This window comes from Salmo salar, chromosome ssa03, assembly GCF_905237065.1.
Source record: "Salmo salar chromosome ssa03, Ssal_v3.1, whole genome shotgun sequence".
NCBI classification, from domain to species: Eukaryota; Metazoa; Chordata; class Actinopteri; order Salmoniformes; family Salmonidae; genus Salmo; species Salmo salar.
The window spans coordinates 10123021-10144449 of NC_059444.1; the positions used below are offsets into that span (position 1 = coordinate 10123021).

The window sequence follows — 21429 nt, forward strand, 5'->3', positions numbered from 1 at the left end:
AAAAAATGTGCCCAGTGGGTTATTATTGATATTTGAAGTTATTGGCATAAAATAAACTTGCTGAAGTAAACTAAATATTTAGGCCTACTAGCTGAAGAAAACCATTCACACATCAGTTTAGCAAGTGTTTGTTAGTTTGGGCAGGCCGGTTTGCAGAATTTCATTGCTTTGATGGAATATAGGTTTTCAGCAATAGGTAAATTGGCTATTGAAATTGGTAGCTAAGTTAAGATAACTATTCAGCGACCCACTGTCGAAGTTAGTTTAAGCAAAGTTGTGAGGACTATGTGTAGCCTTCTGAGTGAGCTTGTTAGCTAGCTAGCTAGACATTGATAATAGGATATTTCATATTCTACCAGTAAAGTTATAAAGAATAAATCAAATTGTACACTTTATACATGAAATAAGCAACATACCTAGGCTACTTCACCAACTGTGCTCATCAAGTTTCAGTCTAAAACTCATTTTCCCCCCTATGGTTTTGTTAGGAAGATAATCACACTGCACACACCCTTCAGCTGCAGGTGCTTTTTCAAACATTGTATAGTTGAAAAAGCTAGTACCTTAGGCTACACAATGTAAAAGTAAATGCGATTCCAAGCGTTATCTTATAGACAAGACAGAAAAACATGGTGAGAGTACAATATTTATTCTGATCTAAAAAAAATGACAACGGGTATCAATGTGTGTGGTGGGTTTGAGATTGTGTTTAGGCTTACAACTGTGTGTAGCTTCACCGTAACGTTTTGTTTTGTTTTATGTAAACCATTAAAAGAGTGAGCTCAATTAATTAATTGAAATGCATTTGTCCCTCTTTGTAGAGCTGAAACCAGCACTAACGAAGTATGGCCACTCCTCATCTGCCCCAGTTACACCCTCTCCCTTAGGGACCCCACAGAGGCTAGCATCAGAGGCACAGGTAAGTCGATGAGATAGGCACCTCCTGCAGACCTGGATGAATATACATTTTACATTTTAGTCATTTAGCAGACGCTCTTATCCAGAGCGACTTACAGTAGTGAATGCATACATTTCATACATTTTTTATATAGATTTGTTTTCTTTCATTCTTGAGATGTGCTTGATTTACTTTCCCTGGTTGCTTACCGCTCCACTCCGCTTTTCCCCAGGCGTCCCAGATACCGTGGAAGTGTGGGAACAGCACCATGCTGGAGCAGATCGAGAGGAAACGCTCCCTGTGCATGGAGATCCGCTCCAGGCAGCAGCCAGACAGGAACACCCCGGACAGGAACCTCTGTAAGCAGGACAGCATGCCTACCCTCCCCATCTGGGGGAAGAGCAGCGGGGCCAAAAAGATCCGGCCTCCCCCCTACCCAACACAAACCACCGTGTTCTGGGACACAGCCATCTGACAATAACCAGCTTGGCCTCACGCCCATCCTCCTTCTGAACTCTGTGCCTACTGATTGGCCCTCTCCACATCAGAGGTATCAGGGGCAGCCAATAAGAGCAGGGGGGATCGCTAATGTCAAAGGACAATGGTGGTTACCATAGCAATATTTCTGCTTGTTCAGGTTGACATTTTTTCTTATCATCACCAGTGATATTTGATATTTTTCTATTTCGTGTGACTTCGTATGAATAGATATTTTCTAAACAAAAAGCGATGAAGCAGCAAAAAACTATGTAGTTGTAGATCAATCCGATGTCGTTTTTTTAAACGTTTTTTTGTTTTGTATTTAACATTTTAAAGCATAGTCTATCAAGCATAATTCTTTATGCCAAATGCTCAATTAATTTAAAATGCTAGACGTACTCTTTTGAATGGAGGATATTCTGACAGTCAACACGCTGTCACTGTTGTAGGTTGAGGAGTTCAGTTGACATACAGTACAATACCAGTCAAATGTTTGGACACACCTACTCATTCAATGGTTTTTCTTTAATTTTTAAAATTTTCGAGGTTGTAGAATAATAGTGAAGACATCAAAACTATGAAATAACACATATGGAATAAGGTAGTAACCAAAAAAGTATTTTATATTTGAGATTCTTCAAAGTAGCCACCCTTTGCCTTGATGACAGCTTTGCACTCTCTTGGCATTCTCTCAACCATCTTCACCTGGAATGCTTTTCCAATAGTCTTGAAGGAGTTCCCACATATGCTGAGCACATGTTGGCTGCTTTTCCTTCACTTTGTGGTCCAACTCATCCCAAACCATCTCAATTGGGTTGAAGTCAGTGATTGTGGAGGCCACGTCATCTGATGCAGCACTCCATCACTCTACTTCTTGGTCAAATAACCCTTACACAGCCTGGAGGTGTGTTGGGTCATTGTCCTGTTGAAAAACAAATGATAGTCCCACTAAGTGCAAACCAGATGGGATGGCGTATTGCTGCAGAATGCCGTGCTAGCCATGCTGGTTAAGTGTGACCCATCACACCTCCTCCTCCATGCTTCACGGTGGGAACCACACATGCGGAGATCATCTATTCACCTACTCTGCGTCTCACAAAGACACGGCAGTTGGAACCAAAAATCTCAAATTTAGACTCATCAGATGTAAGGACAGATTTCCACCGGTCTAATGTCCATTGCTAGTGTTTCTTGGCCCAAGCAAGTCTCCTCTGCAGCATAGTTAACTCTGGGTCATCCTTTCCTGTGGCGGTCCTCATGAGAGTCAGTTTCATCATAGCGCTTGATGGTTTTTGCGACTGCACTGAAGAAACTTTCAAAGTTCTTGAAATTTTCCGAATTGACTGACTTTCATGTCTTAAAGTAATGATTGACTGTCATTTCTCTTTGCTTATCTGAGCTGTTCTTGCCATAATATGGACTTGGACTTTTACCAAATAAGGCTATCTTCTGTATACCACCCCTACCTGATCACAACACAACTGATTGGCTCAAATGCATTAAGAAGGAAAGAAATTCCACAAATTAACTTTTAACCTGTTAGGGCTAGGGGGCAGTATTTGCACGGCTGGATAAAAAAAATGTACCCGATTTAATCTGGTTACTAATCCTACCCAGTAACTAGAATATGCATATACTTATTATATATGGATAGAAAACACTCTAAAGTTTCTAAAACTGTTTGAATGGTGTCTGTGAGTATAACAGAACTCATTTGGCAGGCAAAACCCTGAGACATTTTCTGACAGGAAGTGGATACCTGATGTGTTGTATTACCTTTAAACCTATCCCATTGAAAAACACAGGGGCTGAGGAATATTTTGGCACTTCCTATTGCTTCCACTAGATGTCACCAGCCTTTACAAAGTGTTTTGAGTCTTCTGGAGGGAGATCTGACCGAACAAGAGCCATGGAACGATGATGGCCCATTAGACACCTGGCGCGCGAGTTCATGTTGGGTACCCTCGTTCCAATACGTTATAAAAGAGTATGCATTCGTCCACCTTGAATATTATTCATGTTCTGGTTAAAAAAGGCCCTAATGATTTATGCTATACAACGTTTGACATGTTTGAACGAACGTAAATATATTTTTTCCCCTCGTTCATGACGAGAAGTCCGGCTGGCTTAGATCATGTGCTAACAAGACGGAGATTTTTGGACATAAATGATGAGCTTTTTTGAACAAAACTACATTCGTTATGGACCTGTGATACCTGGAAGTGACATCTGATGAAGAGAATCAAAGGTAATGGATTATTTACATAGTATTTTCGATTTTAGATCTCCCCAACATGACGTCTAGTCTGTATCGCAACACCTATTTTTCTGGGCGCAGTGCTCAGATTATTGCAAAGTGTGATTTCCCAGTAAGGTTATTTTTAAATCTGGCAAGTTGATTGCGTTCAAGAGATGTAAATCTATAATTCTTTAAATGACAATATAATATTTTACCAATGTTTTCTAATTTTAATTATTTCATTTGTGGTGTTGACTTGACTGCCGGTTATTGGAGGGAAACGATTTCCTCAACATCAATGCCATAGTAAAACGCTGTTTTTGGATATAAATATGAACTTGATAGAACTAAAAATGCATGCATTGTCTAACATAATGTCCTAGGAGTGTCATCTGATGGAGATTGTAAAAGGTTAGTGCATCATTTTAGCTGGTTTTATGGTTTTGGTGACCCTGTCTTTGAATTGACAAAACATTACACACAACTCTTGTAAATGTACTGTCCTAACATACTCTAAATTTATGCTTTCGCCGTAAAACCTTTTTGAAATCGTAAAACGTGGTTAGATTAAGGAGATGTTTATCTTTCAAAGGGTGTAAAATAGTTGTATGTTTGAAAAATTTGAATTTTGACATTTATTTGGATTCAAATTTGCCGCTCTTGAAATGCACCTGCTGTTGATGGAGTGCACCACGGGGGGGGGGACGCTAGCGTCCCACCTAGCCCATAGAGGTTAACAAGGCACACCTGTTAATTGAAATACATTCCAGGTGACTACCTCATGAAGCTGGTTGAGAGAATGCCAAGAGTGTGCAAAGCTGTCAAGGCAAAGGGTGGCTACTTTGAAGAATCTCAAATATATTTTGATTTGTTTAACACTTTTTTGGTTACTACATGATTCCATATGTGTTATTTCATAGTTGTGATGTCTTCACTATTATTCTACAATGTAGAAAAACCCTTGAATAAGTAGGTGTGTCCAAACCTTTGACTGGTACTGTAGGTTTCTATCTGAGCCATAAATGTAGATCTATATACCTGGCTCTGGTTGCCATGGGCCAATGTGTTCTAGAATGTATAATACTTAGTTCCAGAACAGGTCAGGAATCTTGTGCTTCAGTTTGTAAGTTCACTAGCTGTGTAGTCAGTCAGAGCCTTTGATGAGGATTTCCAAGTAATGAGATGGGTTTGCTGGCATGTAGTACACTTGTGACAATTTTCAATGACATTACACGAAGATGGAAACAAGGGTGGGTCGGGGAGATAAACGTAAACCTATTATCCCAAACCAGCCAAAGCCTGTTGAGGTAAATTGTGGATGGTGACGTTGCACTTTGCAAGGGTTGGTTATTTAATGTGGGTTGGTGGCAATAGCTGGCACAGGTCAGCTGTCCTACTCTGCCAGGCACATTGAGGGCTTCTGTTCACAGAGTAGATACTGTACTCAATCCACACCAACAATCAGCCGGAACAATGATCGCCTGAGATTTTAGACAAATACGTATGCTTACAGCAGAATGTGTATATTATGCACTTGCTTGAGAAATATCTTTGGAAAATATGCTTATATATATTTTTTGTGAGTAGTAGAGCTGTGCCATGTAATGTGTTATCATTGGTTGGCTGGGTGGTATGGTCGCGGATGATTGGCTGTCTGTGACATGCCGTCACCCATGACTGGCTGTCTGTGACGCATTACCCCCTGTGATTGGCGGCTGCTTGGTGGCATCAGATGATAAGGACCTATAGCGTGGCCGCAGCTCTGCCCAAGTATTAAGAACATAGAACAAGGGTTGCACAAGGACCTACAGATCAAGAATTAAGGTTAATAATTAAAAACTGCACTACTCATAACACTCAATTAGGCTGTATCCATGACCACCTGCTCTTCCTCTATCTCAACCTCCTGCATCGTCTAAAGTGGGGTTTTTTTGTACTTAAGAAATGCAATGTCTGCATATCATTTTTTTTCTTCAGAATCCCCCTCTGATCTGTCTTGTCCATAGACCTTGCCTGGCTACCCAGACTCCTTGCTCTGGCCAAAAGCTACGTTCGTTTCTTCTCCACAATGAGTCTGGATCTGAGTACCTCCCCTGACAATTTCTAGAATGGAAATCCATTCTTGACCATCTGATTGGTCCCAGAAACCAATGGGTTGGGCCAGAGCCAGAACACACGTGGTTAAAGTGACATTTGACAATTTGTCATTGGCTTTGATACTCTGATTGGTTAGAGATGATCCAATCGCTGATGACTGTTTTGTACGACAGCACAAACGACTTCAATGATGTCAGTCTCTGACTGAAGTATGTAGCGATACATTCAGTTTGAGTCGTCAGGCAAGCATAGACCAGCATGCACCTGAAGTCAAGGTGAGTCAGGAGTTGCCTCTAACTGCTGGTCCAGTGCCATCTTTTTTAATGATCTTCTAATGGTTAAGGTTAGGATTTGGGACATCTGACCCCAGATCTGTGTTGCGGGCAACTTCTACATCGAGCCATGAATCACTTTGAGGATATTTAAGGTGCAATGCACTGTAGTGATGTTGGGCATCGAAATGGGTTAGAGACCCAAATCTGTCCATCCATTGGCAGACATGAGCAGCAGGCCAATAGGAATGGAGGAAAGGAAACCTAGGAGTAGCATGAACAATCTAACTGGTTAAGCCAGCGCAGTATCCCTTCCACTGAGAAATCAACACGGCGGTCCACACCAAGTCCCTTATACCTGTGCGTGTGTGTTAGTGTGTGTTAGTGTGTGCCAAGCTACACTGTATGCAGGTCAACTCTGAAATGATTGTTTTAAAACATGAACTTTTCTTACAGCGCCGGTCCGAAATGTATAACAATGTTTAACTATCTTTTTTTGTTTGTGTAAATAATGTGCAGTGTGAAAGAGCACTGACTGTGCTCTTCATTCTAAAACGGAAAAGAAGAAAAAAAAAAACATGTTTGAGAAAGAAGTACTGTATGCTGATTGGTTCTGTTGTTGAGAGAAATAAATATTAACTTTGTCTCACTGTGGAAGAGCTGGGACTCCCGGTGAAATATGTGATTGTGCTTTTGGTCTTTACATTTTACTCCGATTTACTTGGATACATATGGTTTTCGATAAGAGTAACCTTAAAAAAAGTTAAAGTTAATGGAAAAGGTCCCTGTAAATGATGACATGATACACAAGGATTTTTTTCATTGTGGATAAAACTTTTAAAAGAATAAAGACATTTGCGTATCTGTAATACAAACATGGCATAGCTCTATTTCATAAATGCAAAACAATAACAGGACGACTGTAATAATCAGCACCGACATAAACATAATTGATATTCACATCACGACACAAGAAACTAAATTAAACTATTTCATTTGTCATTACATTTTACACAACTGAAAACCGGTATATAAAACAGTTATGATGTATGAAAAAATGGGACCAGTGCATTTCAAAGCTGTAATAGCTGTAGTGTAAATGATAAATTATAAACAGGGTAGTTTGGGTCCTCGATGCTGATTGGCTGAAACAGCATTCCAGCCATGCGTATATCAGACAATATACCACGGCGTTGACACAAAAATACTTGTTACTGACAAAAATAGAACAGTAAACACCGTTTTATAGCAATAAGGCACCTTGGGGGTTTGTGGTATATGGCCAATATATATCCAAGAACAGCCCTTAGCCATGGTATATTGGCAATATACCACACCTCTCATTCCTTATTGCTTAATTCTAACATTATGACATGGATATTGATACAATACTAGATTATTGGTTATTTTAACTACACATGTTAAGATTATTTCTGATTAAGGCATACGGTGTCTTTTGGCCTGTAGTCTTTGTGGGAGTGAATAGCTGGTTTTCTAATGATGAGCGCTCTCTGAGTAATCCAGTGTGTTCACATGGCTTACTCCTTTCCCAGTGTCCACTGTCACTTCCTGGCCTGGGAGGTGCTCAGTGCAGGTTGATCAGTGCTGAACCATTGTGCCAATAGATGGGTTAGCATTCTGGATGGCCAAATACTGTAGCTAGCAACAATGACAAAAAGCTGCCATGTGGGGAATCGTAGGTGGGTCATTATTTATCTTGTTCTTGATGTCTTGTTTTGAGGTGTTTTGACTGTCACGTCGATGCTAATATGGCTCAAATTCGCTAGCTAACCAACAACTAACGTATTTGAGAGACATCAAGTGCCCATTGAGCACATTATGTTTTCAATAAACACTGGAGATTAAATATAGTTTACATGTTGTCAACCATCTAAGCCAACCCCGTCTGTTTTGCCCCATAGTTGCACACGCCTCGGTTTTGTTGCTAAACAACCAACCCGTCTATGACCTGGCCAATGGCCTCCATCACGAAGTCAGTTAAAGGGATAGTTCAGCAAAATGACATCATCCTCCACACTTGATAGATGTTTCCTTCCCTTGAAAGTGGTCTATGGACTAGTATAGACTGCAATCCATACTATGGTTTCGTTAAACTAGCCACCATAGTCAAAATGGTAAATGGTAGTCAGCGCCCAGTCCCTGACAAGTGGGACTGGGCGCTGACAGGGCTAGCATAGCACAGCATTGGGACAGTGATGTAGTTTGGTAATCATATTATGAGGCAACTTGACTTATGGATGAAATAGGAGGTGACGTGGCCTGGGGTGGTCTAGTGGTCTGGAGCACATGTACGATGTGCCGCTGCCAGCATGGATTGAAATCTGTCCTACTGCCTTTTCAGAACACGCTCCTCTCTCTCAATCCAATATACATACAAAATACCAACAAACAAAACTATTTAAGAAAATAAATAGGAGGTGACATAAGGTGTTCAGCCCTTGGTGCACACGTGGCAGCGGCTGGCCTGCTGGCGCTGTTGATCGGCGGCCTTCAACACGCTAGGGACGGGGCCGGGGCCAAACTGCTCGTCCAGGGAAACATGGGTCAGCCAGAAGCTGTAGACATTGGCGAAGTAGTGGCATGTGCCCCGCGGGCCCTGGCACTCCACAAAGGGCTGGGCACGGAAGTCTCGCAGGCAGCTGCCGGATGAGGTCAGAGATTGGCCGCCACCCTCGTCGCCCGCTCCAGAGTGCTGGAGAGACGAGAGGATAGTGTGAGCGATATACAGTCACACACACACACACACACACACACACACACACACACACACACACACACACACACACACACACACACACACACACACACACACACACACACACACTCACCATGAGGAAGGAGTAGCCAGCCCACAGACTCCTCCACCCAGGGGGGCAGGTGGGGGCGATATAATCCTGGCTGTGCACTGCCACAGCGGGCGAGGGTGTCTCACACACGGCACAGCGGCTGATATGGGCGCGGATGTCGTGGCCCGACACGGGCATCATGGGCACGGCAGCGGTGGTGGAAAGCCAGTAGGACTTGTCGTTGCGGCTGGCGTAGTCACAGGTACCTGTGTTGCAGTAGGAGAAGGGCATGGTGCTGAAGATACGCAGACATGAGCCGGCCTGGCCTGGGGGGAGGAGAGAGAGAGAGGGGAGGGGGGAAGAGGAGAGAGAACGCGGATGGAGAGAGAGAGAGAGAGAGAGAGAGAGAGAGAGAGAGAGAAGGGTGGGGGGAGGAGAGAGAGAGTTGTGTATATGTGAAACAGGGTTGCGGTCAATTCCTTTTTTAATACAGCCAATTCAGGAAGTAAAAAGAAATTCCAATTCAATTTTTTCCTCATAGGAAAACTGAAAAGGAATTGACCCCCAACTCTGATGTGAATACATTGAAAGACAGACCTGAACACATTGTTGAGCTGACACAAAATGGAGATACCTTATTAGTCAGTATCCTCTCTCTCACCCCCATACACACACACTACCTCTACCCTCGGCCCACCCCTCCACCCTCGGCCCACCCCTCCACAGCCCTATCCACCCCTCCAACCCCCTCTACTCAGCCCGCCCCTCCACACCCCTACCCACCCCTCCAACCCCCTCTACTCAGCCCGCCCCTCCACACCCCTACCCACCCCTCCACACCCCTACCCACCCCTCCACACCCCTATCCACCCCTCCAACCCCCTCCACTCAGCCCGCCCCGCCACACCCCTACCCACCCCTCCACACCCCTACCCACCCCTCCACACCCCTACCCACCCCTCCACACCCCTACCCACCCCTCCACACCCTCAGCCCAACCCTAAAATCCCCTACACTCGGCCCACCCCTCCACACCCCTACCCACCCCTCCACTCCTCGGCCCACTCCTCGGCCCACCCCTCCACACCCCTACCCACCCCCGGCCCACCCCTCCACTCCTCGGCCCACCCCTCCACACCCATCTAGGGGTTCGTACGTACCCAGGTCCTGTGTGTGTGTCCTCTCCTGCCCCTCTAGGTAGAACAGGCTGTAGCCGGTCCACAGGGGGCTGCTGCCCTCGGGACACACAGGGACCTCCACTGACTGGCTGTGGATCACCAGCAGGAAGCCTGAACTCACAGAGCCAGTGGAACCAGGGTAGCCACGGTCACCCTGAGAACCCGGAGGACCTGTGAGGAGGAGGAGTATATGTGTTTACACTGAAAGACTAATGTGTACACGTCAGAGGTGAGGTTAGTATATTGCATTATGTTGAGGTGCACGGTGAGACGGCTTACTTCTGTTACTATTTGTTATATATTCTGTCTCTGTGTGTGTGTGTGTCTTTACCCTGATGTCCCACAAAACCTTGCTGTCCATGATCGCCTGGGTCTCCTAAAGGTCCAGGTGGACCTGGAGGTCCGTTTCTCCCTGGGGGCCCTCGTGACCCAGCCGGGCCCTTAGGACCTAGAGAGAATGACACACAAAACACCACCGTCGGTGTGAAAATAACACACATACACACATATCATGTTTCTGTAGGTCACTTACCGTGAGGCCCAGGGTTCCCACGGGGCCCAGCCGTTCCCGGGGGCCCATTTGGACCTAATGGACCTGAGGGGCCATGGATCCCACGGTGGGGTTCCTGAGTGGTAACGACACCATCCAAAACCTGACCGGGCAGGCCTTTAGGACCTGCAGGGGGATACAGAGGAACCTCATTGTCAGAAAAACAGGGCAGGCTAAAAAGCTAGAATTGTCTCAGTTATCTCTATTGGTCTCAGTCCTCACCTGCATCCCCAGGTCTGCCTTTGTCACCTTTGGGCCCCAGGAGGCCATAGGCACCTGGACGACCTCTTGGTCCGTTGGGGCCCATGTGACCCTCAGGGCCTCTGGCACCTATCAGAAAATAACATTAGGCACCAAACACAGAAAACAGACTGCATCAGGGAGGGACTAACTCGACCTGCCCCCCCCTCCCCCCAAAAACTACATTTTTGTTTTCTGATTTTAAATGTTTTACACAGTTTTCTGTTTCGGAGTTGTGTGTTATGTGGTTACCTTTGGGTCCTTGTGATCCTGAGTAGTCTGTTGGCCCTAGGGGTCCTGGGGGGCCTCTCTGTCCTTTATGGCCATTGGGCCCTGGTGGCCCTTGGGGGCCTGGGTCTCCTGGAGATGGCTCTGCAGTACCAGCAGGACCCGGTTCACCGGGTGGTCCTGAAAACACTCAAATACTGAGACAAGAAAAACACACAGAAACACCTGGTACACACTGACATCTGACACCATAAATGTCATGTATTTTTCTAAGTAGTGGATGGCTGCCGTCTTCTTGGCTCTTAACCAACTATGATATTTTGTTTGTTTTTTCGCGTTGTTCGTAACTTGTTTTGTACATAATGTGGCTAATACCGTCTCTTATGACTGAAAAGAGCTTCTGGACATCGGAACTGTGATTACTCACCTAAAATTGGACAAAGAGTTTTTCTTCAATGAGTCAAACGGAAGGGATATACTACAGACACTGGAATAGGCCCAGATCCCCGTGATTCGCTGGAGAAGGAAACTGAGATTTCGTGGAAAAAGATCAGGGTGCCTTGTGAGGATCAAACGACGAGTGGCTAACCTGCCTTTGCCTTCCCTCCTGCTAGCTAACGTTCAATCGCTGGAAAATAAATGGGACGAACTGAAAGCACGTATATCCTACCAACGGGACATTAAAAACAAATATCTTATGCTTCACCGAGTCGTGGCTGAATGATGACATTAAGAACATACAGCTGGTTGTCAAGACTTCCGCCGAAGTCGGTCCCTCTCCTTGTTCGGGCGGCATTCGTCGGTCGACGTCGCCGGCCTTCTAGCCACCGCCGATCCACTTTTCATTTTCCATTTGTTTTGTCTATGTCTTACACACCTGGTTTCACTCACCCAATTACCTGTTTATTATTTAACCCTCTGTTCCCTATGTTTGGTTGTGAGTGATTGTTTGTTGTATTGTGGTCCGTATTGTGGGCTTGGTAATTCTCATGTATTTTGATGACTTTGAGTAAATTACTTTTATTTCCTCATCTCTGCTGTCCTGCGCCTGACTCCTCTGCACCAGCTACACATAGATCCTTACACTGGTGGGTTATACACTCCATCGGCAGGATAGAACAGCAGCCTCTGGTAAGACACGGGGTGGGGGCCTATGCATATATGTAAACAACAGCTGGTGCACGATATCTAAGGAAGTCTCGAGGTTTTGCTCGCCTGAGGTAGAGTATCTGATGATAAGCTGTAGACCACACTGTCTACTTAGAGAGTTTTCATCTGTATTTTTCGTAGCTATCTACATACTAAAACCGCACACAATGAGCTGTATACCACCATAAGCAAACAGGAAAACGCTCATCCAGAGGCGGCGATCCTAGTGGCCAGGGACTTTAATGCAGGGAAGCTTAAATCAGTTTTACCTCATTTCTATCAGCATGTTAAATGTGCAACCAGACGAAAAAAATTCTAGACCACCTTTACTCCACACACAGAGACGCGTACAAAGCTCTCCCTTGCCCTCCATTTGGTAAATCTGACCATAATTCTATCCTCCTGATTACTGCTTACAAGCTAAAAATTAAAGCAGGAAGCACCAGTGACTCGGTCTATAAAAAAGTGGTCAGACGAAGCGGATGGTAAATTACAGGACTGTTTTGCTAGCACAGACTGGAATATGTTCCCGGATTCTTCCGATGCCATTGAGGAGTACACCACATCAGTCACTGGCTTTATCAATAAGTGCATCGAGGACATTGTCCCCACAGTGACTGTACGTACATACCCCAACCAGAAGCCATGGATCACAGGCAACATTCACACTGAGCTAAAGGGTAGAGCTGCCACTTTCAAGGAGCGGGACTCTAACCCGGAAGCTTATAAGAAATCCCGCTATGTCCTCCGACGAACCATCAAACAGGCAAAGCGCAATACAGGACTAAGATCGAATCGTACTACACCGGCTCCGACACTCATCAGATGAGGCAGGGCTTGCAAACTATTACAGACTACAAAGGGAAGCACAGACAAGAGCAACCCAGTGATACGAGCCTACCAGACGAGCTAAATAACTTATATGCTTGTTTTGAGGCAAGTAACACAAACATGCATGAGAGCATCAGCTGTTCCGGACGACTGTGTGATCATGCTCTCCGTAGACGATGTGAGTAAGACTTTTAAACAGATCAACATTCACAAGGCCGCAGGGCCAGATGGATTACCAGAATGTGTACTCCACCTCTCTCTGACCGAGTCTGTAATACCAACATGTTTCAAGCAGACCACCATAGTCCCTGTGCCCAAGAACACTAAGGTAACATGCCTAAATGACTACCGACCTGTAGCACTCACATTTGTAGCCATGAAATGCTTTCAAAGGCTGGTCATGGTTCACATCAACACCATTATCCCAGAAACCCTAGACCCACTCCAATTTGCGTACCACACCAACAGATCCACAGATGATGCAATCTATATTGCACTTCACACTTCCCTTTCATACCTGGACAAAAGGAACACCTATGTAGTTAATGTGTTCCATTGACTACAGCTCAGCGTTCAACACCATAGTGCCGTCAAAGCTCATCACTAAGCTAAGGACCCTGGGACTAAACACCTCCCTCTGCAACTGGATCCTGGACTTCCTGACGGGCCACCCCCAGGTGGTAAGGGTAGGTAACAACACATCTGCCACGCTGATCCTCAACACGGGGGCCCCTCAGGGGTGTGTGCTCAGTCCCCTCCTGTACTCCCTGTTCACTCATGACTGCATGGCCAGGCAAGACTCCAACACCAGCATTAAGTTTGCTGATGACACAACAGTGGTAGGCCTGATCACCGACAACGATGAGACAGCCTATAGGGAGGAGGACAGAGACCTGACCGTGTGGTGCAAGTGTAACAGTTTTGCTTCCGTTCCTCTACTCGCCCCTACCTGGGCTCGAACCAGGGACCCTCTGCACACATCAATAACTGACACTCACGAAGCATCGTTACCCATTGCTCCACAAAAGCCGAGGCCCTTGCAGAGCAAAGGGAACAACTATTTCAAGGTCTCAGAGCGAGTGCCATCACCGATTGAAACGCTATTAGCGCTCACCCCACTAACTAGCTAGTCATTTCACACCGGTTACACAAGGACAACAACCTCTCACTCAACATGATCAAGACAAGAGATGATTGTGGACTACAGGAAAAGGAGGAACGAGCATGCCCCCATTCTCATCGATGGGGCTATAGTGGAGCAGGTTGAGAGCTTTAAGTTCCTTGGTGTCCACATCACCAACAAACTAACATGGTCCAAGTACACAAAGAGAGTTGTGAAGAGGGCATGACAAAACCTATTCAGGAGACTGAAAAGATTTGGCATGGGTCCACAGATCCTCAAAAGGTTTTACAGCTGCACCATCGAGAGCATCCTCACGGGTTGCATCACTGCCTGGTATGGGAACTTCTCGGCCTCCAACTGCAAGGCACTACAGAGGGTAGTGTGAACGGCCCAGTACATCACTGGGGCCAAGCTTCCTGCCATCTAGGACCTCTATACCAGGCGGTGTCAGAGGAAGGCCTTAAAAATTGCCAAAGACTCCGCCACCCTAGTCATAGACTGTTCTCTCTGCTACCGCACAGCAAGCGGTACCGGAGGGCCAAGACTAGGTCCAAGAGGCTTCTAAACAGCTTCTACCCCCAAGCCATAAAACTCCTGAACAGGTAATCAAATGGATACCCAGTCTATTTGCATTGCCCCCCCCCCCTCCCCTTTTCTATGCTGCTGCTACTCTCTGTTATTATCTATGCATAGTCACTTTAATAACTCTACCTACATGTACATATTACCTCGACACCGGTCCCCTGCACATTGACTCTGTACCGGTACCCCCTGTATATAGCCCCACTATCGTTATTTACTGCTGCTCTTTAATTATTTGTTATTCTTATCTCTTACTTTTTTTTGTATTTTCTAAAAACTGCATTGTTGGTTAAGGGCTTGTAAGTAAGCATTTCATTATTCGACGCATGTGACAAATACAATTTTATTTGGTACACACTGACAGACTGTTTGACATCTGACACCTGGTGCACAATGACAGACAGACAGACAGACAGACAGACTGTTTGACATCTGACACCTGGTGCACAATGACAGACAGACAGACAGACAGACAGACCTGGAGGTCCATGAATGCCTTCGTATCCTGGCTCTCCGTTGGGTCCTCTGTGACATTCTGTGCACTCTCCACCTGAACCACCGGGCTCACCAGTGAGTCCTTTTGGTCCTGGGTGACATTACACATTCAATCAACCATACAGGAGTCATACAGTAACAAACATCATGTCAACAACCCAGCCACTCAACACTCACATGTACCCTACTCCACCGGGGAACTACGTAGTAAATGACACACAATGTACTGTATCTACTATATAGAAACTTAAAAGAAAATCACACAGTTCAATTTTTTTGTTTTTAATACATTTGAAAAAATGTCTAAAAACCTGTTTTTGCTTTGTCATTATGGAGTATTGTGTGTAGATTCATACATTTTTGAATAAATCTGTAATGTAATAAAATGTGAAAAAAAGTCTAGGGGTCTGAATACTTTCCGAATGCACTGTATATAAACTTAAAATAAAATCACACACCAACCTTTTGCTACATTCTAACACATGATGATCTCTTACATGGCATATCAATCATGTCATTACTATCTTGAAAAGCAAATTTTTCACTCATGACTGATACAAACAGTACCTTGGTAGCCTGGAGGGCCCCTTAGGCCTTTAGGTCCGGGGTAAGAAGTTCCCGGGGGTCCCTGGGAGCCTGTGTGGCCTTTGACTCCGGGGAACCCAGATGGCCCTCGTGGGCCCAACACATCTGGTCCTGAGAGAGTGAGATGTGACACATAAGGACTACTGGTACCTGCTTCTATTAGTAACATACTTTACCTGGATTTCTATTTCTATTCAGAGACAGTTATTTATTGATAAGTGTTTGTAACCTCACCTCTTGCTCCCTTCTCTCCTTTTTGGCCTTGTAGCCCGTTCAGACCATGCAGACCTGGGGGTCCCGGAAAACCTGTGGAGAAATTCACATCAAGTCATTCCCATATACATCAAAATCATGCCCGGGTCAACTGCACACATGTACAGTATACATGTATACCATGTCAGCTAAATGTTTTGGAATGCTAGGTAAATGAGTCCAGCCAGCTATCATGACCGGATTACCGACAGGGTATGCAGGGAACGGGGCCCTGACCTCCAGGGTGCCCCCATTGACTACACTCACCCAGATATTGTATGCACATGGCATTAAGTCATGGCAACATGTAGAATTTCAGGAAATTAGCTTTAAAAACTATAAAAATGTGTTCTCCACCCAATGTCAAAATGTGTAGAATTGCAGGATATTAGCTTTAAAACTGCAATATTTTCTCTACAACCCATGGCAAAATTAGGAGCATTGCATGAATTTAGTTTTCAAACTAGAAGATTTCTTTCCGACCCCATGGTAAAATGTGTAGAATTGCAGAAAATGTGTATTTAAAAACAGCAACATATTCTCTATGCATGGCAAAATGTGTAGAATTGCAGGAAATTTACTTTGAAATAGCATTTAATAATTTTTTTTTGCCAAGAGGGGGGAAACTTAAAGTTTTGCCCGAGGTGAGGGGCCCTCCAACCAAATCTAAATGGCTAGGGCCTGTCACTAGGTGGTAAGTATAGTTGAAGTGGGAAGTTTACATACACTTAGTTTACATACACTTAAAACACGTTTTTCAACCACTCCACTTCTTGTTAACAAACTATAGTTTTGGCAAGTCGGTTAGGACATCTACTTTGTGCATGACACAAGTAATTTTTCCAACAATTGTTTACAGACAGATTATTTCACTGTATCACAATTCCAGTGGGTCAGAAGTTTACATACACCAAGTTGACTGTGCCTTTAAACAGCTTGGAAAATTCCAGGAAATTATGTCATGGCTTTAGAAGCTTCTGATAGGCTAATTCACATAATTTGAGTCAATTGGAGGTGTATCTGTGGATGTATTTCAAGGCCTACCTTCAAACTCAGTGCCTCTTTGCTTGACATCATGGGAAAATCAAAAGAAATCAGCCAAGACCTCAGAAAACAAAATGTAGACCTCCACAAGTCTGGTTCATCCTTGGGAGCAATTTCCAAATGCCTGAAGGTACCACGTTTATCTGTACAAACAATAGTACACAAGTACAAACACCATGGGACCACGCAGTCGTCATACCGCTCAGGAAGGAGACGCGTTCTGTCTCCTAGAGATGAACGTACTTTGGTGCGGAAAGTGCAAATCAATCCCAGAACAACAGCAAAGGACCTTGTGAAGATGCTGGAGGAAACAGGTACAAAAGTATCTATATCCACAGTAAAATGACTCCAATATCGACATAACCTGAAAGGCCGCTCAACAAGGAAGAAGCCACTGCTCCAAAACCACCATAAAAAAGCCACACTACGGTTTGCAAATGCACATGTGGACAAAGATCGTACTTTTTGGAGAAATGTCCTCTGGTCTGATGAAACAAAAATAGAACTGTTTGGCCATAATGACCATCGTTATCTTTGGAGGAATAAGCGGGAGGCTTGCAAGCCGAAGAACACCATCCCAACCATGAAGCACGGGGGTGGCAGCATCATGTTGTGGGGGTGCTTTGCTGCAGGAGGGACTGGTGCACTTCACAAAATAGATCACATCATGAGGTTGGAAATTATGTGGATATATTGAAGCAACATCTCAAGACTTCAGTCAGGAAGTTAAAGCTTGGTCACAAATGGGTCTTCAAATGGACAATGACCCCAAGCATACTTCCAAAGTTGTGGAAAATGGCTTAAGGACAACAAAGTCAAGGTTTTGGAGTGGCCATCACAAAGCCCTGATCTCATCCTATAGAAAATGTGTGGGCAGAACTGACAAAGCATGTGCGAGCAAGGAGGCCTACAAACCTGACTCCGTTACACCGGCTCTGTCAGGAGGAATGGGACAAAATTCACCCAACTTATTGTGGGAAGCTTGTGGAAGGCTACCTAAAACGTTTGCCCCAAGTTGAACAATTTAAAGACAATGCTACCAAATACTAATTGAGTGCATGTACACTTCTGACCCACTTGGAATGTGATGAAAGAAATAAAAGCTAAAATAAATCATTCGCTCTACTATTATTCTAACATTTCACATTCTTAAAATAAAGTGGTGATCCTAACTGACCTAAAACAGGGAATTTTTATTAGGATTAAATGTCAGGAATTGTGAAAAACTGAGTTTAAATGTATTTGGCTAATGTGTATGTAAACTTCCGACTTCAACTGTAGGTTGGGTCTTAGTACCTGGAGGACCGGGCTGTCCAGGATTGCCCTTGGGACCTTGACCTCCGAGAATTCCTCCGGGAGGCCCTGGGGAGCCTGGGCGACCCGGCGGACCTGAGGGACCAGGAAAACCTGCACACACACACACAAACTTTAGAATCTAAAATGCTTACATATGTAGACACTAAACAAGCACATATACATAAATGAAATTTCTTGTACCCTGTCCTAAGGAGAAAATATGATATGAGTGACATACAGAAGGGGACTTTAGGGGTCCATTACCTGGGCCACCCAGTGGGCCTCGGGCTCCATGGACACCAGGCTGTCCTGGTGATCCTCTGGGTCCTGGGGCCCCTGGATCTCCTGGGTCCCCCTTTGAAGCTATAGAGTGAAAAGGATCAATTAGGGTTGCACATTTCCAGTCACTTTCCCAGAAATTCCGGTTGGGAGGTTCCCAGAATCAGGAGGAAATAAGAAGGAAATCTGTAATCCTCCAACAAGGATTTCTGGAAAAGTTACTGGAATTTTGCAACCTTAGTACCAATCACACCTGCACATACCTTCTAGGAGTGTAAATCACTCCCCCAACACAAACTTCACATTTGGAAGAGAACACCAATACAGAAAACAACAGCAGCAGCCTGACTGACTGACTGAGAACAGCAGCAGCAGCCTGACTGACTGACTGACTGACTGGGAAAAACAGCAGCAGCCTGACTGACTGACTGACTGGGAAAAACAGCAGCAGCCTGACTGACTGACTGACTGGGAAAAACAGCAGCAGCCTGACTGACTGACTGAGAACAACAGTAGCGGATTGGAAAGAGTTAGGAGCTGACCTGGGAAGGCACCTCATCTTCCCCCAGGACATTGTCAGCACAACACTCAGACCAGACCTGCCAGTCTGGTCAAGGAGCACCAACATCATCTAAATGGCCATGTAAATAACTCCACGGGAGGAGAGCATCAAGGAAGCCTACGAAATGAAGCTGTTGATGTGCCAGACACTCGTGGATGAATGCACTGACAAGGGTTGGAAGGCCAAGTGTCAACCAGTAGGACACTAAGGATTCTCTGAGTAATGGGAGCATAGCGTTAGAAGATCTGTAGCTAGGCAGGAGGTAGAGAGGGCATGGTAACGGCTGGAGGAGCAGTTGGCAAGCCACCTGGCTCAGATGGGGCCTGATCAACCCGATCGGCGCACCCTTCAGAAGGTGTAGTGAGCAGCGCCAAAACACCTAATGCATTGGGGACCTCACCTGAGCATAAGCCATTTTGCAGCTATCCTCTCTTTGCAGGTAAAGTATGGCAAGCTAGCCATAGCATATTCAGTTAATATCTCTGAATATCATGTGACCTGAAGTTAATCCTATTCTAATGACTCGGCATCACACTCTGGACAAGAGCAGTACCAGGATCATGGGAGAACATAAACACAAATGAATAGACAGGAGAGATATGGTCATGATACATACATAGCACACAATTCTGTCATGCTGCACTCTTAGAAAAAAAGGGTTCCAAAAGGGTTCTTCCGCTGTCCCCATAGGAGAACCCTTTTTGGTTCCAGGGAGAACACTTTTTGGTCCTACATGGAAAGGGTTCTACATAGAACCAAAAATAGTTTTTCAAAGGGTTGTCCTATGGGGACAGTCGAATAAGCCTTTTAGGTTCTAGATAGCATCGTTTTTCTAAGAGTGTACTGATGTGACTTCTAAACTGTACGGGCCACAATCCCCATTGGAAGTGAGTATTTATTTAGTTACTTTTTTGTCTGGTAGGTCTGGGAGTCCTAAACATCCTGTTTCCTGTTGTCATCATCTCAAAAGTGTAATAGCGTTGTTTGTGATTGTTCACTCAGTTGGAAATGTGTCCAAATGTAGTGCCCCAGATACTCTGGCTCTAACCAAGAGGAGTGTAGAGCTGTAAGTAGACGTTGTATTGTGATCACCTAAGGTTCTGCTTTCTCCTGGAGGACCCGGTGGTCCAGGTAGTCCTGGTTGTCCTATGGAGTCTCCTGGGTCACCTGCAGAATAGGGTCAGGGTTTGAGTTTCAGTTGCTCATGAGGGCAGGATACAGAGAAGATATCAGTCGTAATTACAGCACTTTCACTCTGATGATAACCCACGTTTTGGAATCCTCTCCTCCTGTCCCTTTATGACCTCCCCTTCCTCTCCTCCTGTCCCTATATGACCTCCCCTTCCTCTCCCCCGTCCCTTTATGACCTCCCCTTCCTCTCCCCCTGTCCCTTTATGACCTCCCCTTCCTCTCCCCCTGTCCCTTTATGACCTCCCCTTCCTCTCCTCCTGTCCCTTTATGACCTCCCCTTCCTCCTCCCCTGTCCCTTTATGACCTCCCCTTCCTCTCCCCCTGTCCCTTTATGACCTCCCCTTCCTCTCCCCCTGTCCCTTTATGACCTTCCCTTCCTCTCCCCCTGTTCCTTTATGACCTCCCCTTCTTCCTGTCCCTTTAAGCTCCACTTCCTCTCCTCCTGTCCCTTTATGACCTCCCCTTCCCCTTCCTCTCCCCCTGTCCCTTTATGACCTCCCCTTCCTCTCCTCCTGTCCCTTTATGACCTCCCCTTCCTCTCTTCCTGTCCCTTTATGACCTCCCCTTCCTCACCCCCTGTCCTTTTATGACCTCCCCTTCCTCTCCTCCTGTCCCTTTATGACCTCCCCTTCCTCTCTTCCTGTCCCTTTATGACCTCCCCTTCCTCACCCCCTGTCCTTTTATGACCTCCCCTTCTTCTCCTCCTGTCCCTTTATGATCTCCCCTTCCTCTCTTCCTGTCCCTTTATGACCTCCCCTTCTCTCTCCCTGCCCCTTTAAGCTCTCCTTCCTCTCTCCCTGTCCCTTTAAGATCCCCTTATCCTTATCATGTTTGTGTGTACTTTCTGTTGTCTCTCTACTCACCCGGTAAGCCTGTCATTCCTGGAAGGCCTGGGTTCCCAGGAGGTCCCGTGTGTCCAGGGTCCCCCTGCAAGGGTGACAAACCAACAGTCACTGGCATAGCAACATACAGTAACACCCACTGGCATAGCAACACACAGTAACACCATAAAACACCAAGATACTCACACATAAACATCCTGTGTCTTAAC

General features: G+C 45.3%; 2 protein-coding genes across 3 annotated transcripts in view; one reads left to right on the plus strand and one right to left on the minus strand.

Annotated features, from left to right (window-relative positions):
- LOC106598217 (neuronal tyrosine-phosphorylated phosphoinositide-3-kinase adapter 2) overlaps positions 1 to 1976 on the plus strand; it is a 40533-nt gene extending 38557 nt beyond the window's left edge. The window contains exons 6-7 of one of the 2 annotated variants that reach the window (XM_014189270.2): positions 822 to 919; positions 1131 to 1976. In XM_014189270.2, the coding sequence (XP_014044745.2) occupies positions 822 to 919; positions 1131 to 1373 (341 nt within the window). In that variant the 3' untranslated portion in view covers positions 1374 to 1976. The remainder of the gene's footprint in view (positions 1 to 821; positions 920 to 1130) is intronic. The other variant, XM_014189279.2, reaches the window with a different exon arrangement.
- Positions 1977 to 6781: 4805 nt separating this feature from the next.
- Positions 6782 to 21429, minus strand: part of LOC106598235 (collagen alpha-4(IV) chain) — a 75628-nt gene continuing 60980 nt past the window's right edge. The window contains exons 35-48 of the mRNA XM_014189290.2: positions 21242 to 21305; positions 20280 to 20354; positions 18611 to 18709; positions 18347 to 18457; positions 15989 to 16060; positions 15737 to 15865; positions 15153 to 15260; positions 11014 to 11169; positions 10744 to 10851; positions 10504 to 10647; positions 10303 to 10419; positions 9954 to 10142; positions 8836 to 9119; positions 6782 to 8699 (exon numbers count right to left, since the gene is read on the minus strand). Coding sequence (XP_014044765.2) covers positions 8439 to 8699; positions 8836 to 9119; positions 9954 to 10142; positions 10303 to 10419; positions 10504 to 10647; positions 10744 to 10851; positions 11014 to 11169; positions 15153 to 15260; positions 15737 to 15865; positions 15989 to 16060; positions 18347 to 18457; positions 18611 to 18709; positions 20280 to 20354; positions 21242 to 21305 — 1917 coding nt within the window. The 3' untranslated portion in view covers positions 6782 to 8438. The remainder of the gene's footprint in view (positions 8700 to 8835; positions 9120 to 9953; positions 10143 to 10302; positions 10420 to 10503; positions 10648 to 10743; positions 10852 to 11013; positions 11170 to 15152; positions 15261 to 15736; positions 15866 to 15988; positions 16061 to 18346; positions 18458 to 18610; positions 18710 to 20279; positions 20355 to 21241; positions 21306 to 21429) is intronic.